Source organism: Pterocles gutturalis, unplaced genomic scaffold (genome assembly GCF_000699245.1).
Source record: "Pterocles gutturalis isolate BGI_N339 unplaced genomic scaffold, ASM69924v1 scaffold47755, whole genome shotgun sequence".
Taxonomy (NCBI): domain Eukaryota; kingdom Metazoa; phylum Chordata; class Aves; order Pterocliformes; family Pteroclidae; genus Pterocles; species Pterocles gutturalis.
The window spans coordinates 22855-39888 of record NW_010147656.1 but is presented as its reverse complement, the minus strand read 5'-3'; the positions used below and the strand labels follow the sequence as shown (position 1 = coordinate 39888).

The following is a 17034-nucleotide window of genomic DNA, read 5'->3' as shown; positions in this document are numbered from 1 at the left end:
AGATTTGGTTTTCCTGATATAACTCTGATTATTTTGTGTTATTTTTAGTGGCTCCAATAAAAGCTCTATGCAGTCAGCGTTTTGATGATTGGAAAGAAAAATTTGGACCTATAGGACTCATCTGCAAGGAACTGACAGGAGATACAGTGATGGATGATTTATTTGAAATACATCATGCTCACATTATTATCACTACACCTGTAGGGCTCAATCCCAATTCTTACAAAAATCCAGAATAAGCAGACATTAGTAGTCTTATTAGCCCCTTTTTTTTGTACTGAGTAGTAATTTTATGATCCTTATGCTTGTCTGTACGCTGCTGTTCATACTATAAGTTCATATAAACAACAGTTAGTAATATAATGTGCCAGATAAAACATACATAGTATTAGCTTGAATTAACTGATTTAATTTAAAGATTTATTGAAGTGACGCATGTCTGCCTGTACTGTACTTCTGGGATATGTTAAAACATCTTTCACCTTCTGTTGTTTTGTTGTGTTATTTTTTTCTCCTAGGAAAAATGGGATAGCATGACTAGAAGGTGGAGAGACAACTCTATAGTCCAGCTTGTGCGACTGTTTCTCATTGATGAGGTAAGAAAATTAATGTTTGATATGCACTGTTTTTGTTCTTTAAGAAAAAAGGAAACGTAAAAAATCTAACATTTATTTAACATATGTACAGATTGTAACTGGAGAAATATTTAGCAAATCTTTTAAAATTCCTAATAGGTGCATGTTATAAAGGATGAAAGCCGTGGTGCAACATTAGAAGTTGTAGTCAGTCGGATGAAGACTGTTCAGTCTTCTCTTTGGCGTCTTTTAGAGAATCATGCCACTGTTCCTCCCTTGAGATTTGTAGCTGTTTCTGCAACAATCCCAAATGCTGAAGATGTAAGAGTTACATTTTAACTGTATTTTAATTAATGTACTTGTATTTTATAAAATTCAGGTGGAGTTATCAATTCAGATTGATAACAAAGTTGTCATTTTGAAGCTGTCAGCTGAAGACAGCTGTGAGATTGATGTTAATGTAACAAATTACTTATAAGCATATGAACCTATCAGCCAAGTATGGACATGCTTCAGTTTTAGATTTCTGTTCGGGATTTTTGTCTCTAAGTACAAATCACAACAGATTTAGGATTTCAGTCCGAATTATATTGGTCCTGTAGAAAGCAGAACTTCATCTGTTATTTTAGGTGAAGTGTCAAATGTGCTAATAGTTTACATGTGACAAAAAATTAATTTGTGATGCAGTTAGAACAGACTGTGATTAAATGCATAAATTTATCATTTAAATTCTATTTCTTCTTTTTTGAAGATTGCAGAATGGCTTTCGGATAGTAAGATGCCTGCTGTATGTCTGAAAATAGATGAGGATCAACGACCCGTGAAGCTACGCAAAATTGTTCTTGGTTTTCCTTGCAGTGACAATCAGACAGAATTCAAATTTGACTTAACTCTTAACTACAAGATAGCTAGTATTATACAAGCGTACTCGGAACAAAAACCAGCACTTGTGGTACGATGGGCTTTTTTTCATCACATTTGAAATAGTTTAGTTCTTAAAAGTGTTGATTGAAAAAGATCTTTTCTTATTTATAGTTTTGTGCCACAAGAAAAGGAGTGCAGCAGGCTGCTTCTGTTCTTGCAAAAGATGCTAAATTTCTACTGAGTATAGAGCAGAAACAAAGGTATTTGTACATTTGAGTTGTTAGTAAGTGTTTGTGTGTTTTAGTAAATCTGTGACATCTGTGAACAAAGCTGTTGAGCTAATACAATTTGTAGCAGAGGAGTGTCTGCAACAAAAACATCATCACAGTTGACATTCTTTTTGGTAAATTGGCACTCTTGGAAAGTTGCATTAGTTGTAATTTTCACAAACATTAAGTTGTTTCTAAAAGCTGCTTTCTAAACATACAAGTTTTAATTCCTATGGACTTATAAGGCCTTGTAGTGCAAAGGTTAAGCATATGAGTAGTTGAATTGGATGTGGTCTTATTAATGCAAAGACTTCTTATGGCTTAAAACATTATCAGATACCTTTAATAAGTACATCCCTGACCCATACTAATTATTACTTACATCAGGGTTGCCTAGTCATAGCAGCTGCAGAAGTTACTTCCTGATTTTGGACCTCAAACATGGTCGTTTTTGCCTTATGTGAACAACCCATCTAAATTGTAGGTTGTGACGTGGAAAGATCACTGGGCTGGAAAGGCTGCAACAGCTGCCCCAGAGAATCAGTTTGTTCCCTTTGCCAAGATGGGAAAAGTGGTTGTTGAAAATACCCAAAGAATATATATATTTTAAAGTTATTTTAAGACTATGTCCTTTTTGATAGTCTAACATGTAGCTGAAAACTAATAACATCCTTAGAAAGCACAAATGCAGTAGAACTATGGGAAAGTATGTAAAAATGTTCATGTCAAGGAATATATCTTACATTCTTTAGTGGGGTAATTGTGTCTCTAGTTTCTTTTTTTTCTCCTGCATTTTAAAAACTTAATTGCGTCTTTATATATTCCACTTATATTAGTAAATCTGGTTTGTGATTTTGAAGTATTCATTTTTTGTGTGTGTATTGCATAGATTACAGAGGTCTGCAAATGCATTGAAAGATTCCAAACTGAGAGGTAAATATAACCTACTACTTCTCTGCTCTGTGAATGAATACTTGAGTAAACTTAGTTAGGTGATGGATATAATTATTTCATTATCAGATCTTTTAATGTATGGTGTGGCTTATCATCATGCGGGTATGGAGATATCTGACAGAAAATTAATTGAAGGAGCTTTTACTGTAGGAGACTTACCAGTACTTTGTAAGTAAATTTAACTTTGAAAGTCAAAATGTTGTTAATGTATTGCAGTTTGGAAGTGGTAATATTTTATGATTCTATAGTTTGTTTAACCTTTGGAATTACTCTGTGAAATCCAGATAAAGATGTGTTTGTGTTTTATGTGCACTTTTACCCTGTGAGTATACATTCACACTGTCACTAAAGACAATAGAACTTTTCTTCTTTTCAGCATACCCAGAGATCATCCTCCCTCATGTGCCTTGTATAGGTCTGGCCATGTCCATTTTTCACTGAGCCATCCTGTTGAGGTGGAACTCTGCTAGTATGTCTTACCTCAGAGTTCACATGATGTTTTTCTTGTGTCTGTTGCTGCAGTGGCTTCCCTGAAGGTAATCTTTTACAGTTACGCTTCTTGGAAGGGCAGAGTACTATCTTCAAACTCCCATACAAGGTGCTTTGACTGATAGGGAGGTTCCTAAGAAATATTCTATCTGCTGTTAGCTGAAATGAGAAGGTATCTGTTCGAGACATGATGGTTTCATCTCATCCAGGATTTCTTTTTCTGTAAAAAAGTTTAAGACCCTATGGGGAATTGTCTGTGTGGTTCATGTGTAACACTGAAAGATTCATGGATTTTTTATTTCCTGTTCAGTGGTCATGACTCACTATGAAAATTTAAGGTAGATAACCCTTACTGTGATCTGGCAACCTTGCCAGAGTTGCAGTGTCCATGGTATTAAAAAGTCTCTGCATCTTTGCAATCTGCTGTACTTTGGCTGCCTGGTGCACTGTGTCTGGCTTTGACAAGTGTGGGGCCATTTCTGAAATGTCCGAAGACGGTAGTTCTACAGTTGCTCTTTGCAACAATAATTTTGAGACCCTGTGCCACAGCTGAGCACAATGTAAATATACATTTGGACTACCACTGAGAAAATGCGAAGTTGCTTACTGGTACTGAAGTCCTTTGAAATGTATAGTTTGTATGAACATTTCAGAATCATCTGAGATACTGGAACTGCATTTCTACAACTGAAGGGAAACAGAGTATTGGGCATATTCCACTTTATATGACTGTGAGCATGATGGAGGGTAGGCTTTTAACACACCTTTCACAGCTATCGCAAAGGGGGAAAATTCTGTGGTCTTGAGATAGATATTTCACATATTTTCACAATGTGTGTATACATATATACACGTGTGTGTGTATATACACACATGGACTGAAGCTCTGATTGCTCTGGTAAGTAACCTTTCTTTGCAACTTTTTTGTGGTTAGGTCATTTTGCTTTGCGAAATTTCCTATTTTGCATACCGTCACAATATGAAAAACAATTATATTCTCCCAAGATGGTGTGGTTATGCCTTTATATTGGATTCTTTCCTGATGCACCTATAATAACTAATTTTAGTTATTTTATTTCAAAAAAGAATTGGAAAATTCATTAGTACTTTGTTTTCCTAGTGGAATGAGTAGTTGTACCAGGAGGCTTGTAAAGCTGGCTTTCCATGTTCAGTTCCTGCCACTCCATATATTTGTTAGAGAGACTGAATTAGAAAACATGAGTGTGAGATACTTTGCCACAAACTTGAGTGGTGTTTTCCATGTGAGAGTGTGTATTGGTAAAGTATTGTGGTAGTACTAGTGGTCATTCTGATTTCGTACCATGAATATAAACAATTCTAATGACTGACTTAAAAAATCTTAAAGATATTGATCACTACAAAGCAAGATAAAGTCATGGCTGTATTTAAATACCTGTCTATGAAGAAATATGAATAATGCTGCTTCAGTGTGTGTATGCGTTATATTGAAGATGAGATTCTGGATTATCACCAGATGTTAAGGAATGTTTAAATAGAAATATCTGGGATGTAATTTGTTAAAGAATACTTGATAATAAATGAATGCAGATGATCAGATTCACAGAACTTGTTATGCAAATACATGTCTGTAATCTATGTCTAATTCTTTGTGGTGCCAAATGCCCACTGACTTCACTATTCTTAGGAATCAAGAGTTAGTCACTTATTCACTGGTTGTTTAATGTCTGCCAGACATTCAAATGGTGTTCATCTTGCAATCAATAAACTTTAATCTGATGTAGTTACTACTAGCACCTTAGCTATGGGAGTCAATCTACCTGCACACCTGGTGGTTATAAAATCGACACTGCACTATGTTGGAGGAGTGTTCCAAGAGTACAGTGAAACTGATATTCTGCAAATGATTGGGAGAGCAGGAAGGCCTCAGGTAAGTTAATGCTAAATTATATTGATGCTATCTCTAGGCAGATCAGTAGAAACTATTCTCAGCAAAGAAACTACAATGCCAACAATTTTACTGCAGCATTTGGTTTTTAAAGAGTTGTTATTAACAGTTATATTACATCTGGGTAATTTCTTAGTGGAGGAAGAAGTCTGTTTGCTTTTTGTATTGTCTGCTAGAAAGTACTGCTTTTTGCTTTGGAAAAAGATCTAAAGATTACATTTGGGTTACATAACAAATAGAGATTAGAGAAAAAGTAAGAAGCTGGCACACAGCTTATAAATTGCATGATAAAAATTCTGGAATATTGACTAGTATAGACAGCAACGTGCTTTTGTTCTCATAACATCAGAACAAGAAAATATCTAAGTTAGAAATGGAGTAGAGGGGGAGGGTCAGAAACGTGGCTTTCAAAAAGCTATAATTCATTTTGCTTCCACAAGAGGTTGCTGATGCCAAGAATGCTATGTTTTAGAAAAGGTTTAGACGTTGCTTTGGTTTTAAAACAGAAGGGGGGCGTAAAAAAAGTTACTTTAATTATACCTCCTTGAAGTCTCTGAATCATTTGTGTTAAATCTTACACTTCTAAGTTTTTTAATTTTTAGAAATACAGATAAAGCCTCAAACAGGAGATAGCTTACCCCACATCAGTCTCCAGAGGCTGCTTATATTAGCCACTGTGGTATGTTGTGTACATGACAGTATTTTATCAGGACCTAAGATCTAAACTAGTATGTAAATTCTGGTAGTCCTAACTTTCTTAACTGATTGGGGTCTTTTTTGCTAGAGATTGTAATGCAGTAAGTTATTTAAAGTTGTGACTCTAAGGACCTTCAATTTACTGAGTCAAGACCTGAAATATTTACCAATATTTATTTGTCTTTCAGTATTACATACACTAATCTGATCTAAAAAATGCAAAAAGTCAGGAAACTTCTGATACAAAAACCAATAAATCAGTCTAACAGTATTGTTTCCATAACAAAACAATGTAAAGTGAGGTGGCTTGAGAGTAGATGATGAAGATTATAAAAAATTCCTATAAAAGGCTTGACTATTCATTCAAGACTTTCTAATGTTTGGGGATTACTGAGAATTCACGTCAGTAAATTATTTTCTGTGGTTATGGTTAGGAATCCTTCCTTAGCTGTGAACCTTGTAAGGAGGTCAATATCAGTTCATGTTTGTGTTGTTTCTTGGCATGTCTCTGCTCCATGTACACTAGCACATAGGGGCTGGTGTGCTGACCTGCCTGCCAGCAATGGCTGTAGTCCCAAGTCCTGCTTGCTACCCACATGAATTAGAACTTGCCTTGAAGTTAGAGGCCTTGTCATTCAACAGCCATTTTGACAAGGATTTCATGGAAAAGGTTTCAACAGATATGTGATTTATATTCAAGTGGAATTTTTTTGTGAAGAGCTAGAGAGAAGTCTTTGTTGTTTTATTTTTCAGTTTGACACCACAGCTACAGCAGTTATTATGACTCGTTGGAGTACAAGGGAGAAGTATATACAGATGTTAAATGGTGCTGATGTAATAGAGAGCAGGTAACTGAGTATTTTTTATGACACTATATGGATGGTAGCAATGTTTCATAGTTTCTGCAGAATGTGTTGTTTCAGGTGGGTATTTGGGGTGGTTTTTTGGTCTATTTAGAAGGAATTTAAGAAAAATTTAAGAAAATTCAACTCAGTCTATTCAGAAGTTAACAGCCTCTGTTTTATCAGCGAAAACCATCTTTAGAGCACAAACAAAAAAAACCACTTAAAAAAAAATCATTGTAGATTCCTGCTTATGGAGAAACTGAAATAGCAGTTATTGAAAGACAGAAAGCAAGAATTTAACCCAGATAGTGTCTCTGAATTTTTAGATGATAGTGTGGAAAATACCAGACTGCAAAATTCACTTGCTGTGAACAGAATATCAGGAGAAATATGTAGGAGGGTTAAGACATTAAATGGTAAAACAGGAAATTTTGCTCATGTAATTTTGTTAAGGTTTAATTTTTCAAGTATATTCAAAATATCAGTACTGCTCTGACTTTTAAATATGTCTATCTTTGTTTTCTAAATAATTGTGAAACTTTACAGTTGATGGGCTTTTTTATATATTGCTTGCTGGACAGTAAGCCATAATAAGCACATTATATTGATCATTTATGTATTCTTTAGGGTTTTATTTTTATTTCACTGATTAATGTGAACAGTTGACAGTAAAAAAAAATTGTTGTGGTTTTGGAGGAGGGGTTTGTCCTTTTTTGTTTTCAAAAAACTTTTGTGCTACTATATATATACACTTACCTTTTTTTTTTTTTTGCTAGCTTGCACAAGCATCTTGTTGAGCACTTAAACGCAGAAATAGTGCTACATACTGTCACAGATGTTACTGTAGCTTTGGAATGGATACGGTCAACGTTCTTGTACATTAGAGCCTTGAAAAATCCAACTCATTATGGTTTGTTGGGTTTTTTTAACTGATGAAAATTATGACAGTAGGATGTGTTAGATTCATATTATTTGTTTGTTTCATGTTCTTATGGACTATTGTTTCATAAGAGGTTGAAAACAAGATGTGTAATATGGCCTGTAACATTTTTAGGAACAACAAGTTTTAATATAAGTGATAGGAGTTTCAGCATAGTCTAACATTAAAAAAAAAAACAATGAAGAAGCCATTTAGAACTTCGTGATGATGTATTTCTTTTAATCTTAATACACTGGGCCATGCATTAATGCAGTACCAAGCTATAATATACTTCAGTGCTGACTATATAATCTGCTGCTAAGAAAAAAAATGTCTAATACTTCATAGTTTTTCTAAAACTAAATTTCAGTAGTCTTAATGCTGATGGCTTCAATTTGTTTTGTCCAGAACAGCCTCTTGGTCCCCAGCCCTGACCATATCTTTGTTTCTTTGCACATTTGTTCTATCAGCTGCTTATTGATACTTAGATACTTACACTATGTAAGACTTTTGACTTGTTCCCAGTATAATAAATACTTACAAATTTTTCACTTTGGGGTATTTGTCTGGCTCCCAAAACTCAGCAAATCAGTTTTGATGAGTAATGATATTGAGGATGAAATATGTCATTGTATTAGGTTAAAAAGCCTTTTGTCTTTTCATGGAGGTTTTTCATCTGGATTGGATAAAATTGGAATTGAAGCAAAATTACAAGGTAAGTGGCTTTTAAGCTTTTTCAGTAAAATCCTACACTTTAGGGTAGGTTCATCCATGTTTATTATATATATCTATTAATTCCAATAGGTCCATTCACAGAGCAAATGTAATTTACTGTGTTGTGCTATTGATTTTGTTTAATTATTAATATTTTTCAAATGCTATCAGTACATTTTTACTGGTGGAAAAGTTTTTCTTGTGTAGAGGAAAAGAATTAAATGCCTTTACCTGTCTCATCTCCATATACGTACTCATAAATATGAAGCAGAGCACTTTAATTTTGATTGCTTGTCATTCTTCCTAACTTTCCTTTGATCTAATTTGCTTTCGTTAATTTCTGTTACTGTACTTTCAAGAAAGCCCATTTCAGAAATTGCCATCTTCCCTTCATCATAAATTTAGCCTTGAAAACAAAGGATGTAAAATGTGAACATCTTCACCTTGTGCAGAAGCAGTTTAAAATTGCATTATTATAACATGTTAGGCAGCAATAATAAAGAGCAGGTGAAGAGAGAGAGAACGCTTTTTTTTTTTTTTTTAATGGATATTTTTGCATTGGTCATACAAAAATGCATAAGTAATGTGAAAAAGGAATTTTAGAGAACTCCAGAATGTGGCAGATCTTGTCCTGTGATGGATTCAGTGAATTGGAGGATAGGAGCAAATCTTAAATTCTGTATTTTTGTACAGGTAAGTCACAATACTCATATTGTATAGGTTTTCTGTTCAGACATCTGGACTGGTGTGATCTGAGAATTCCACTCTCTGACCATAATGTTTTGCATTCTAGTGTATTATTGGCTTGTTACTTGAAATTTGGCCCTTTTGGATTGAATTACTCATTTTGCTTAGGGGCGTCAAGGGAAGACTTGGAGTCTTTTGAAGATTTCTATGCATCAAGCGTTCCATACAATAGCAGTCATATCTCAGATGCATGGATTCAGTAGATACTCTTAAGAATTATTTTGCTATTTTAATTCCAAATTTAGTTTTAAAATTTGAATATGAATTGCAAATGCATAATACAATAGCAAAGAACTAAGAGAATGCAAATACATAATTAAGAAATTCTGTTTTAGATCAAGACATTTCTATTTTTAGGCATGTCAGTTGAAAGGAATGCAGGGAATGAAGCATGTTATACCTAAATAAGCCTTTATGGGAGAAGGCATGGTTTGAAATCACCTCTACAGATAGTGCTAGGGTAGAAGGCTTCACTTACAAATGCTTTTTAGGTGTGGATTATATTTCCTTGAAATGCCCTGATCTTAAAAACAACCTGTTTTTAAACTTCTTAAACTAGCTCATTTTCCCTGCACACATGAAATATTTTGTAGTAATGTATATAGTTGGGTATGATTTCATACCTTTCATGTGCAATGTGAATTATTTCTGGTTGTTATGGGAACTGTCATTTCGAGTGCTTTCCCAACTTACTTTTAAATTCTAAACATTATATTAATTTAAATTTTGCCTTTTAATTACCTTGATTTTGAAAGGGAGAAAAACAAAACTTTTGTCACCCTCATGCAGATATCCAACTAAATAGTTTTAGTGAAGTAAGTACAAATGCACCTGATAAAGTATGAAAATTTCTGATGAAGGATTCATAAATACCTGTGGATGTCAGCCATTTAAGTGTTAACACTGTAGTGGAAGTCTTTTATATAAATACTGGACTCTCTGGTCTGTCATTCAGAATTAAATATGGCAGCCTACGTTCTGCACATCTAGTTTCTTTTCTTTTGATACTTTTGCTTTACTGAGAGAGAGTTAGGTTGTCCCATATCAAGTATATTTGAGTGAGCTTTCCCTAGGCAGAAGTTAACTACCAACTTTAGCAAAATTACACAGAATCACTGAATGGTTTGGGTTGGAAAGGACCTTAAAGATCATTGAGTTCCAACGCCCCTGCCTTGGTCAGAAACACCTTCCACTAGACCAAGCTGGATCATATTCTAAAACCTTTACTTGAGTTCAGTGGAATTAACTTGGGTATACATTAATTGCAATTTGATGATGATGTTTTTGGTTGTAAATAGATAAAGTTTTTCTGTATGTACTAAAAATAGACATATTTTCAATTGTCGACAGAACTGTGTTTGAAGAACTTAAATGATTTGTCATCTTTTGATTTGATCAGGATGGATGAAGCAAATAATTTCAAACCAACAGGTAACACTTCTTAAAAATAAACTAATTTTCAGAAGTGATGTTGAGATAGTAGTGAACTACAAAAGGTCTCAGCTATTCCTGTCACCCATTAATAGGAGTACACAAATGTAGTAGAATCTGAGAGATTGTTTGACTAGAACATATGAGCAAGTTTTTTTTAAAAAATAATGGAAGTTCATTCTCTTAATGTTGATCCATGAATAGATCTTCTCTTGTTGTTGCTGGAAATTTTGTTGCAGATTAGGAGAAAAGTACAGAACGTTATCACAGGATAACTGGATATGACGCAGTGCAATGAAGGACAGGTTTTATCAATACCTGCTCTTTTCTACAATCCTCTGCTAGAGGTGGTTGGCTTCTCATCAACCACAGTTCACAGTCTGGTATATTAGTGTGAATTCATCTCCACTGGAGAAAACTGTTAACTGGCACATGTTTATTTCTGCCACTCTGTGATGGGATCATTAATATCCGTCAGATGGCTGGGGGCAATAACTTACTGAGTCAGTGGTGGTAAATCTCATAGAGCCTTGTAATAAGAAAACTAATTTGATTTTGTGACTTAAAATAAAATGCAGTTAAATACTTGGCATATTTATTTTTTAAGGTATATTCTTCTGTTACAGAGACTGGAAGATTAATGGCATGGTATTATATTGCATTTGATACAGTGAAACAGTTTTTCACAATGAAAGGAACAGAGACTTTAAATGAATTGGTAATTTAACTTTTTAAAGAAAATCTACATGTTCAATCAATTTGAAACAAAGATAAGAAACAGAAGTTTTTATTTCTTTTAAAGAGCTCAGGGTTTGTTTATGCAAAGTTTTAGAGAGTACATCTAAACAAATTCCATATGGAGTATTTTTGAGGCTTTTTACTCCGAGATCTTTTGATTTGCTACTCTTTCTCCCCTCACTAACCTTGCTTATGAAGATATAAAGCTGCTGAAGCTGTTCTGTTTGTGTATTAAACATGATATTGTTTTAGGGTTTGATAGTTATTTTATTGAAAAAAAACCAGCTGCAAGGAGAACAGATTTTACTTTTAAAGGAATGTTATTGTCTTTCTGTTTTAAGTAATTTTCCTCTGCCAGATAACAGGTTGTTATTGCTACTGCTAAGTCACAAAAGACATTTTGTTTTCCAGCAAATACTATGGTAGAACAGATTGGCCATGAAAAAATTGAATGCCTGTTCTCCTATGGCTATCTTTGTTACTAAACTATGAAGAAAGTAAAGCGAAATACATAACAGATAGCAAAAACTATTTATATTTGCCCTGTATGTCATAAAGTCTTAGCAGGGTGGTTGATTTTGTATAAATTAAAGTGGAATAGTAATCAAAAAACTGAAAGAAAATTCTTCCTCTTGTTATGTAGTAGCCTTTATAGGAAGCTGAAAGAAAGTTGGTCAGTATCAGAAATAACTGATTGACCATCTTTTGATGGTCATACTGTTGAGAGAATAAATTCTTTTTTTTTTTAAATAAACTTTAAAAATTGGAAGAAGTAAAAAAATGGCAAAGAAAAACAATAAATAAATAGTTAAATTGTTGCAGATAACAATGATCTCCAACTGCGCAGAATTTCTGGATGTCAAGTTAAGAACAAATGAAAAGAAAATACTGAACACTTTGAATAAAGACAAGGACAAAATAACTATCAGGTATAAAAAATAAATACATTGACAAAGGAAAGTATCTTTTTAGCAATAAATAAAATGAATAAAAGAAAATATGTATTTTTTCATGCATAGGTTTCCAATGGAGGGAAAGATAAAAACCAGAGAAATGAAAATAAACTGGTAAATATTATATTGTGTTGTTACTTTTTATTGAAAAGCTGTCATTTTATGGCTGTTGAAGTCCCTGCTGAAATATGTATTGTTTTTATAGAGGTCTTGCATTTCATTGTTTCAAGCTGAATTTTCTTTTGTTTTCCAGTAGAAACTTTTATGTTGTTATACTTCGCTTACAGTATGATTTATATAGCAAAAACTTCTTTTTTTCCAGTCTTATTCAGGCTCAGCTAGGATGCATTCCTATTCAAGACTTTACTTTGACACAAGATACTGGCAGAATATTTAGAAATGGCTTACGAGTTACTAGATGTATGGTAAAATTTAATTCTTTTTGGTGCATATAATAATAAGGTAGATTTTATTTGATTAATTTAAGTCAATCTTATTTTTACAGGGTTATCTGACTTTCTGGCATCATGTAAGAACAACTTTTCTGCTTTATTAAACTCCCTGATTTTAGCAAAGTGTTTCAGGTGCAGACTTTGGGAAAATTCACTTCATGTGTCTAAACAATTGGAAAAAATTGGTAGGTACTAGTCAAAAATTATAAAGGTGTGATCTGATAGAGAATCAAAACTCATAATTAGCCTGCTAATTTCAAGGATGTCTGCTTACATAATTAAATGAGTCTCCTAATTACTCATTTGCCACAGTTGAGCACCACAGTTGTCAGAACAGTCTGTCATGATAAAAGTAAAAGTAATCCATTTTGTAATTTTCTTCAGGCTTTCAAAGTATGTCAGAGTTGTTCTTTTTCTTAATGTTCATCACAGTATCTTGGGCATATTCCACATTTGTGTGATTGTATATCTCTAACTGGGCTATGGCTTCCTTTCCAAACAGCTGTCACTGTAGGTCCTGTTACTTGTATATGTGAAAGCCCTTTAATTTGCATTGACATGGTCAGGAATCATGAAATAGAAATAAAGGTTCTTACACACATGAGGATCACTAGTTTCTAATAATATTCCTATCACTGTATCCTCTTACTGGACAAACTGGCTGGAAGTACAGACTTGCCATAATTATTTGAAAAGGAGTTCAGAAATTTTGGAGTCCTCTGTATCTTAAAAATGTAGTTATACTTGTTTGAGGTAATAATATAGCTTCCTGCTTTGATGTCTGGTCTTATCATACCTTCATGCTTTCAGAGTTCACTGCAGTGTTTTTTTTTTTTTTTTTTTTAAACACATCTGCTCTGTACAGAACAGTATAGTACAGACATCTGCAAATTATGCATTAGAATGTCTAAGCCAGAAGATCCATATGGTTCAGTACATTACAGCTTTGCTAGCTCAGGGGCAGAACCTGTATTGCCTCATTCATGTGGAATCAAACCAAGGGACAGGGTTTGTTAGCTTGTGCGCAGCATGGTAGTGTGGTGGGAACCCGCTTCCACTACTCCTGGATCTGTGCTGATGTGCACAGGATCATCTGAGGAGTCTGCCTCATGTTCAGCATTTCTAGGGGGTTAGGATGAGTGGAATAAACATGGCACTTGCAGTGTACACAAATCCTTTCCTGTGCACTATATTCAGTAGAATAAAGTCAGTTTTAGCTTTTTAATAATAAAAGTGCTATATATATATATACATCTGTCCTGTTTTCCTTTTTTTAAAGTTTATTCCCTATGCTGTCATTGCTCTTGGAGCATATGTTACAAAGAATTGCTAAATTTCAAAACAAATTTTGTTTTCCTCACAGCCTTCTTTTGAACCATCTCCTGATAGTTCTCTCTTTTCCTGAATCAGATATTGAATTGATGGCTATATTTTGATGTCTGATTCTTGACCTCTGTCATGCTATGGCTGCTAAGCCTGTTTTAAGTGTTTGTGAAGTTAAGTAAATTGTTTAAGCTCACAGTAATTTACCAATGCCGTGTAACATATTCACAAATATCAAATTTTTAAACTCTTATCTCAGTATGTTGTTTTTTGAATCTTAAAAGCCTAGTAATCAGTATTTCCTTTATCAGAATGACTGTTCTTTAACTGAACTTTTGGCCTTACTGAGATTGAGGAGTAAGTTGAATTCTTACTGCATTTTTAAAATTATCTCAATTTGCTACTCTTATCCAATAATGATGTTCCCTCTTGTTGCTGTATGATATGCTTGCTTTCTGTTTGCTTGTTCTGACAGACAGGATAGTGATCAGTTGCTGTGCAGGATGTTATCACCTTTACTACCTGTTCAGTTTGATTTCCACTTGTTTTTTTTCTTGCTCAGAAATAGATAAAAAGTCTTATTTATATCTCGTATTTTCTTCACTGGTGGAAACCCTTCTGCCATTTTAGGCATTATGACAAAAGAACTAGTCTTCAGCTTCACTTATAAAGAAACAGGGCAACAGCTCTAACTAAAATAGCTGCACAAGTCATAAGGGAGAGTCTTCAGGCTGTTGCAGAGCTTCTGCAAAGGAGAGGGGAGATGGGAGAAGATGCTTTCCCTAAGTCAGACCCAAAAGATGTTCCAATATACATGAGTTTCTTGAGAGGTTTCCCACTTAATTTTTAGATCTCTTTTACTGTTTGTACAAAATTGCATATGAAGAATCCACATAGTCATTCTAAGTATTTGGTGTTATCTTTTATCTAAAATTACTGCAGTTATTGTGGCAGGCTGTAGTTCCAGGTAAGGGAAGTGACTTTTCGTATGCTGTGATGACTCTAAATCTCACTGGAATTTTGAAGGAACTAGGAATCATGAAGAGGAATAAGATTGCATGTGGAATCCTCTGTCAGTCCACTTTTGTGGCAGATATGCCATAGAAAAATTTTTTGCTAAATCTGCAAAGACTCCTAGAAGATCATAATAAATATTTTGGGGGTGAATTTTGCTATTAGCTTGCTCAAAAACATTTAGATCCTTATGAATTTAGCATAGTTAAATAATTCCTTGGATAGGGAAAATGTTTCTGAGACAAAGAATGCTATGTGATGTGCTTTTTTTCATCATATATGCAGAACCCATTTCTTGACTCCTGTAGAAAGTTATCTAAAATCTGTTTTACTCTAGAAAATATAACTAAAAATTGTCAGTATTGAAATATTGAATGCTTTCACGTTTGATTTGTATCGCATTTCTTTTTCTCTTTACTAATAGATAAGTAAAATTAAATAATACTAAAATATTTAATCAACTGAAAAGAAATTTAGTGATTTGCTGGGAAAAAGCTGGGATAAACATACTATAAAATTATTTCTGCTTTCATTTTACCTGCTACAATGCAGTTGTTGAGAGTAATTTGCGATTAGTGATTGTCATTTAACAGCATAAAACTTAATTTTTTTCACAGGTGTATCACTGTCAAATGCTATGGTAAATGCTGGGCTCACAACATTTAAAAAAATAGAAGACATAAATGCAAGGGAACTTGAATTGGTAATTTATTATTTTGTATGCAGATAAATATGATAAGGAAAATATTCAGTGTTAATACTGTTACCAGTAAAAAATGGTATGGTTAATATATATCTCCTATATGATTGTCAGCAACATTGAGTGGTTTAAGTGGTTTATTCATTTATACTCATTTTATATTAATTTAAAAAAAAATAATGACTACTACTATTTTTCCTTGAATATGTATATGATGTTTTATGCTAACAAATTTAATGTGGATGATTTCATTGATTTAGCTGGTTTTGGAAAGCAGTTGCTTAAATATGTAGAATTTCATCATTAACATGGTTTGAAACAAAGGACAATATGCATTTCCCTTTTAGGAGAGTTAGAAATAGTATAAAAATAATATGTATTTACAGTTTCTCTTAATGTATGTTAATTATGAGAATCCGGAATTTCCATTATTGCTGGTTTTAGTTAAAGACAGTCATAGAACAAAATTCTTCTGAATCATCTATAAAGCACTTATTGTAGGGAAGTTAGATACCCAGGAAAAGTTCTTTGCTTCTAGGCTTCTTTTCTGAGGAGACTGTTTTCCCAGTGTTCTGAACATATAGAAGATTTCTAAAGGAAATGCATCTTACTTGGGTTTTTATGTTTTGGCTTTAGGAATCTGATTTCTCTTTTCTGCCCCCTTTTGCAGTTTTCCTGTCATTTGTTTTGTTCTGACTAAAGCTAGGGCAACATAGAAGAGTCATCTCATATGAAACCTCAGTAGTCAGATTTTGAGGCCATTGGCTAGTTCATTGGCTGTTACCCAAACACAAGTGGTAGCAACATGAAGAAGTTTTGAAATAAGTGGTAGCAACATGAAGAAGTTTTGAAATTTTCTTTTGGTTGTGTTGCTATTCAGGGCATCACTGACAGCAGAGAACCAGGAGTGATAAGGGCTTTTGTTGATAGCATAATTACTTTGGTGACTTTGATTCCTTGGATTTACATTTCTGTTGGCATCTCTGATCAGATTAATGTATCAGAAATAAAATTAAATCTTTGCAGATTTTAAACAGACATCCTCCTTTTGGAAACCAGATAAAAGAATCTGTTTTGCACCTTCCAAAATATGAACTTGACATTGAACAGGTAAATGCTTTTCTATTTATTTTATGTATTTATGCTGATATTATTAAATGAAGGAGCAAATACTGACTTCAAGAAATTTTGAGCCCTCACTGATAGAAGATTACACAATATTGTGGCCTCGTTCCACCTCAGCATGTATAATCAAACTCTTAAACATTGAAGGAGAGCCTTGGAATAGATGTCTCCTATAATACGTTGGCCCCTCTCTCTCATTAATAGCATTTTATGTTACAGATGCAAACCAGTATATTCCAAATTCTAGCTTTATATGCGAGTCTGAGAGGTCTCTTCTATCTTGAATATAAATGAACAGT

The 17034-nt window shown here is 33.7% G+C and overlaps 1 protein-coding gene across 1 annotated transcript in view; it reads left to right on the top strand.

Moving 5' to 3' along the window:
* Window positions 1-17034, top strand: part of HFM1 (HFM1, ATP-dependent DNA helicase homolog (S. cerevisiae)) — a gene marked incomplete at its 3' end in the record, with an annotated part of 38915 nt that overhangs the window by 11169 nt on the left and 10712 nt on the right. Inside the window, exons 8-26 of the mRNA XM_010086108.1 lie at window positions 49-200; window positions 519-596; window positions 735-896; window positions 1327-1527; window positions 1611-1699; window positions 2598-2641; window positions 2729-2830; window positions 4915-5060; window positions 6528-6622; window positions 7396-7529; window positions 8206-8253; window positions 10350-10430; window positions 11057-11148; window positions 11991-12097; window positions 12188-12235; window positions 12444-12541; window positions 12627-12758; window positions 15528-15613; window positions 16637-16720. Of these exons, the coding sequence (XP_010084410.1) occupies window positions 49-200; window positions 519-596; window positions 735-896; window positions 1327-1527; window positions 1611-1699; window positions 2598-2641; window positions 2729-2830; window positions 4915-5060; window positions 6528-6622; window positions 7396-7529; window positions 8206-8253; window positions 10350-10430; window positions 11057-11148; window positions 11991-12097; window positions 12188-12235; window positions 12444-12541; window positions 12627-12758; window positions 15528-15613; window positions 16637-16720 (1979 nt within the window). The remainder of the gene's footprint in view (window positions 1-48; window positions 201-518; window positions 597-734; window positions 897-1326; window positions 1528-1610; window positions 1700-2597; window positions 2642-2728; window positions 2831-4914; window positions 5061-6527; window positions 6623-7395; window positions 7530-8205; window positions 8254-10349; window positions 10431-11056; window positions 11149-11990; window positions 12098-12187; window positions 12236-12443; window positions 12542-12626; window positions 12759-15527; window positions 15614-16636; window positions 16721-17034) is intronic.